General features: G+C 37.7%; 1 protein-coding gene across 1 annotated transcript in view; it reads left to right on the top strand.

Annotated features, from left to right (window-relative positions):
• The window catches only part of ANLN (anillin actin binding protein), a 39,353-nt gene that overhangs the window by 21,137 nt on the left and 13,089 nt on the right, over positions 1-5,127 (top strand). Inside the window, 7 exon segments of the mRNA XM_006779444.2 lie at positions 546-728; positions 1,906-2,032; positions 2,643-2,691; positions 2,783-2,839; positions 3,415-3,453; positions 3,703-3,724; positions 4,567-4,679. Coding sequence (XP_006779507.1) covers positions 546-728; positions 1,906-2,032; positions 2,643-2,691; positions 2,783-2,839; positions 3,415-3,453; positions 3,703-3,724; positions 4,567-4,679 — 590 coding nt within the window.

Genomic DNA, 5,127 nt, shown 5'->3' with positions numbered 1-5,127 from the left:
GAATGGTCTGACACCTCTAATTGTGGAGAAAGGGCCTTTTCTGATACCCTGGTTCAGTTCATCTACTTTTTTGTTCTGGATAACGTCTGTGAACACCCGCCACACAAAATGAGATGTAGTTTGCATGAAAGGATAAAAGAGACGGGAAAGCATTTGAAGGCATGCAGTTGTGCAGAGAAAGCTGAGAATGAATATATGGATATACTAGTATTTACATGCCCACACTCTGTCTACCTACCTATCTGTAGCTAAAAAAGGGTATGAATTTTGTTGTTTGTGTGTGTGTGTGTATGTATGTGTGGTGATGAATGGTGGAAAGATTATATCACATAAGAAAACTGACCAATAGTTGAAGCATTAAATTATTGGAACTTGGTAAACAGATGACCAATTAAGGTTTTTCCCAACTACCTACCATCTGTTTCTTTAAAGAAAGTTACTCATTTTGTCTTTGGGCTTCTGTACTGTTGCCACATAATTGGCCTCTTTTAGAAACAGTTGCAACTTTTAATATTTGAAATATTAACTTGCATCGTTTTACATAGCTGAGAAGAGAACACTTTTGATTGATGAGCTGAATAAACTGAAGAGTGAAGGACCTCAGAGGAAGAACAAGGCTGGTCTCCTCTCCCAACGTGAATTTGTCCCGTCCAAAGGGTCAGTCACTTTGTCAGAAATCCGTTTGCCTCTCAAGGCAGATTTTGTCTGCAGCACAGTTCAGAAACCAGGTATGGAGGTTTTTATTTGCCTGCGTTCTAGATCTTATTTGTGATTATGAACCTCATCTGGCTTGGAATTGTGCAAATGGGAACAATTGGAGAGCATACACAAAGCTACAAAGCTTGTGTCTTGGGTCTTAAAATCCTTTTGTGAAGATGTGTGTAAAAATAACCAAGGACAGTTCATATGGGAGCTCACTGTTCCACACAGTAACAGACAAAGCTCTAAATGAAAGTGAAGTTAGTTAAAGATAATTTTGAACATACATCATTTTCCTGAGATGAGTTATCCTGACATAGCAATCAGTTTCATTAATTTTATTGTGGCAAGTATTTAGGGCATCTAAAATGGCTCATTTTACTTACTTTATTCTATGTGAAATTCATCTCATTATAGAAAGTTGTTCTATAAATTCTGAATTTATAGCATTTGGGGGAGTTAAGAGCCCCATAGTGGTCATACTTGTATTGAACTTTTATTCCCTCTGCCCCTCTAGATTGAATAAGTAAACTTCCCTTTAAATTTTTGTGTGAGACATTCTCTTTGAGAGAATGGAGACCTAGACTAGGTGAGAAGCAAATTTGAAGTGTGGGGAAAGTAAAGAGTGGGGACCTTTCAAGGTTTGAGTATTTTGGTAGGAAAGAGGTGACCTAAGTTCTAATTCTTGCTGTTGTCTTGTTTTGGTGGGTTGTGGGCAGAAATCTGTTGGTCATTTAATGTGTACCTTGAAATCTGTGGTTATTTAATGACAGATAGTGAAGAAATAGTTCATGTTTCATTAGAATTTATCTCTGAGGAAGTTTCACAAGTATAGTATTTTGATCTCAGTTTTGAAATATAGTAGTACATGCTCAGATGCATACTCGGATATATACCATTGAGTTGTATACTATTAGCTCAAGAATAGGGGTCACTAGGTAAAATGCGAAGCCAGCAGAATTTGAGGGGTGTGAAGTTATTGTAACTCCCATAGTGTGAGAGCCCGTGATGAGGCTTATTCTAGCATTATGATCATCTGCTTATGTCTTACTTACCTTTGTGTCTGGAAAGTTGATTTTAGAAAATTTTTAATGAATTTTATATAAGTCAGTGCAGTATTCCTTTATTCCTCTGGTCTTCCAGAATGCTCGTTATCTAAATCCAATTCTGCTTGATCTGATTCTGTAATGTGATTCCTTCCTGCAGATGCAGCAACTTACTCCTTCCTGATCATACTGAAGGCAGGAGCCGAGAACATGGTGGCCACCCCGCTGGCAAACACTACCACTTCCCTGAACGGCGATGCCCTGACGTTCTCCACCACGTACACTCTGTGAGTACATCAGGCGGTTGGCAGCTCACCTTTCCCTTCAGTAGTTAATACAGCCTAAGCACACAGGTGGGCTTATAACCTGTGAAATGCAGAATGGTCATTCTTTTTATGTGGACACACAACTCAGTTTCCAATTTGTTGGTTTAACTCTTCTGTTTCTGACATTTCTTTCCATTGAGTAGCATGTTGCTTCCACGTGACTATCGGAATTTAATGTTTTGAGTATTTTAAAATGTGTATCTGTGTAGATATGCATATGCATATAAAAATAATGATCATAATTTTTTATGTATGTTTTAAATCTCATTACATACTTAATATTCAAATCTCAGCAAAAGAACATATTTAGTGTCACAGACTTATTTTGAAACAAGTCAAATTTAAGTTTGAAAAAAATTACCATTATTGAAGATCTTGAGTTGTAAATTACTGAAGAAAATATTTGAAAAAATTGTTCTTACTAATTATATATTCGTAAGCGGTTGAGAGCTATATTGTCTTTAGTTGAAACACAGTGAATTCTTTTGCTCTGAGTCTTTTAACAGTATGGTGACGTCATCCTGGGCTATCACTTGGTATTTTTGTTACAGTTTTAATGCTTTGTTTTCAGGGAAGATGTGTCCAATGACTTTGAAATCAGTATTGAAGTTTACAGCTTGGTAAGCAGTTAAAGCTCTCTAAAATAACTACTAGTATGTTGTCTTAAAGATAACAGATTTAAACTAGTTATGCTTTGGATTTGTGTATTAGGTGCAAAAGAAAGACCCCTCAGTGCCAGATAAGAAGAAAAAGGCATACAAATCCAAGGTGAGGATGAAAGAAACCCAGCAAATTATAATAACCATTTTGTATCAGAAACCACAGATACTATACCAGTTTCCATATGTATAATTTTTAATGATTATCAAGTTTTTGGACAATTTTTATGCCCCAGATTTCAGGTACTGCATTTCATAGGTATGAACACTGACATAAATTTATAATCCTAAGTATAGCTCCTCATGCACTCGGCTTGATGGTTCTGTTCTCTCTGGTATTTGACAGTTTACTTGTATTACCCCTTTGTCTTCCCCAGCCTTCCCTGGAGTCTGGTCTCTACGTCCTCTGCACCAGGGCTTAGGAGAGGTGTGGGGGCAGGACTCCAGCTGGCTTCTCATTCCTCCTGCTCTTTGCTCTTCTGTTCTTTTTCAAGCCATCATTTAAAAGAATTTTATTTAGCTTTAACAGAGAAAGAGTGATAGTATGGGTAATACCTTAATAAAAGACTCAAGCATATTCATATTTAAGAATTATTTTCTATGTGGGAGTGTCTTAGGATTGGTTATTTTTAAACTCTAAATCATAATGTTTAATAGAAAATATTCTGATATGCTTTCTTTTAGGCTATCACTCCAAAGCGACTTCTCACATCTATAACTTCAGTAAGTGGAATTTTTAAAAAATTGAGCCTCCTTGTGAAATCTTCATGTTACACATATGATTGTAAATATTTCTAAATCCTTACCACTTTGGAAATCTTTAAAATATATTACTGGGGGGAAAATCTCATATTTATGTAGAAAAAAATGTGTTCTGAAAGTTCTTGCAGTGTTAAAGAGTTTTGTATTTAATATTCAAATCTTTTATCCGATAAAGAAAATAACTTGTTTCTTCTTCACACCCTGTTTTAGAAAAGCAGCCTTCATTCTTCAGGTGAGTGGATCTTGAACTGTTTGAAACACTAGAGTAAGGAAGAGAGCCAAGCAATTGCAGTCGCATGTGCAGCCATCTCGGTTTATGGGTGTTTACACAGTCTCCTTGGAAAGGCATGCTCTATGTGGTTTAGTACCACGTGAGATTACTGTCCGGTCTCCGTTGTCAGATGCCACACATCTCTCAGGCCCTGGCAGCAGTGTCCATGAGGCCGGTCACGTGACCCTGGCAGCAGCAGCAATGCCTGTCCCCCGGCCCATCTTCCTTGCAGATTTGCTATGGCTGTCAGCACTGTGGAGTTGACCTCTGTTAGCTTTGCTGACCATGACTGGCATTGAATCTTGTCAGAAAAGCATCTTCCTAGCACAGTGGGACCTGGGGTACCTGTAAGCCAGGAAGGACCTTCTAGAACGGCTTTAGGCAGGGATTAGGGTTGAGCTGGTTTCACTCACCTCCTTTGGGCTTTTGGTCTCTTCTTGGTACAGAGTAACTAAGAAGCACCGTGCAGCATCGTCTGTGCTGCTAAGTATGCCACCTAGACTATGGCAATGGAGTCTTCTCTCTCATTCCCATGCATTTTATGTGCACATTTTGAGGCTCTGTATCTTTAAAAACCTATTGGTCCCAAATATTCAGACGTGCCTAAACTCTACTATAGTTAAATATAAAATATGTAACAGTTTGCTGTCACTAGACAGTTTGATATTTTCCCTTCCTGTTTGGAGATGGAGAAAATGCAGTTTCTCTGTGGCAGGTTAATGTCATTCTGTCGGGGTGAGGTGAGGAGTGATTTACACTTAGGGAGGTCACTCCGAACTAAGCCCCAGCCCCTTTCTCTCCAGTGATGGCCAGCCCGGGCGGTCTCCATGCTGTGCGCACCAGCAACTTTATCCTTGTTGGATCTTACACGCTGTCCTTGTCTTCAGTAGGAAACACTAAGTTTGCTCTGGACAAGGTAACCCGAATTTATTTATTTGTTTTTAGAAAAATTAGGTCAGTGGAAATGCCCCAGGACTTTCAACTATTAAAATCTTTGACTGAAAATGTATGTTGTTAGAATTGTACATTTTAATGAGGCATTCTTGTACCTACATGATATATTTTTTGATGTTGGAAATATTTTTCCCTTGTATCTTAACAGTTAAATCCTGACAGTACTTCATGCTGATTTATTCTAAATGTCAGCTCTGATTAAAGAAGTATTACTTTTTTAAAAATTTATTTTTCAGTTACAGTTGATGTACAATATTATGTTAGTTTCAGGTGTACAACATAGCAATTAGATATTTATATACCTAATGAAATGATCCCTGATAAGTCCAGTACCCATCTGAAGCCGAACATAGTTATTACAATATTCCCTGTGCTGTACTTTTCATCCCTGTGATTATTTTTATTTTATT

This window comes from Myotis davidii, unplaced genomic scaffold (assembly GCF_000327345.1).
Source record: "Myotis davidii unplaced genomic scaffold, ASM32734v1 scaffold573, whole genome shotgun sequence".
In the NCBI taxonomy this organism is placed as follows: domain Eukaryota; kingdom Metazoa; phylum Chordata; class Mammalia; order Chiroptera; family Vespertilionidae; genus Myotis; species Myotis davidii.
The sequence above is the reverse complement of the archived record's forward strand: the minus strand, read 5'-3'. Positions and strand labels throughout refer to the sequence as shown.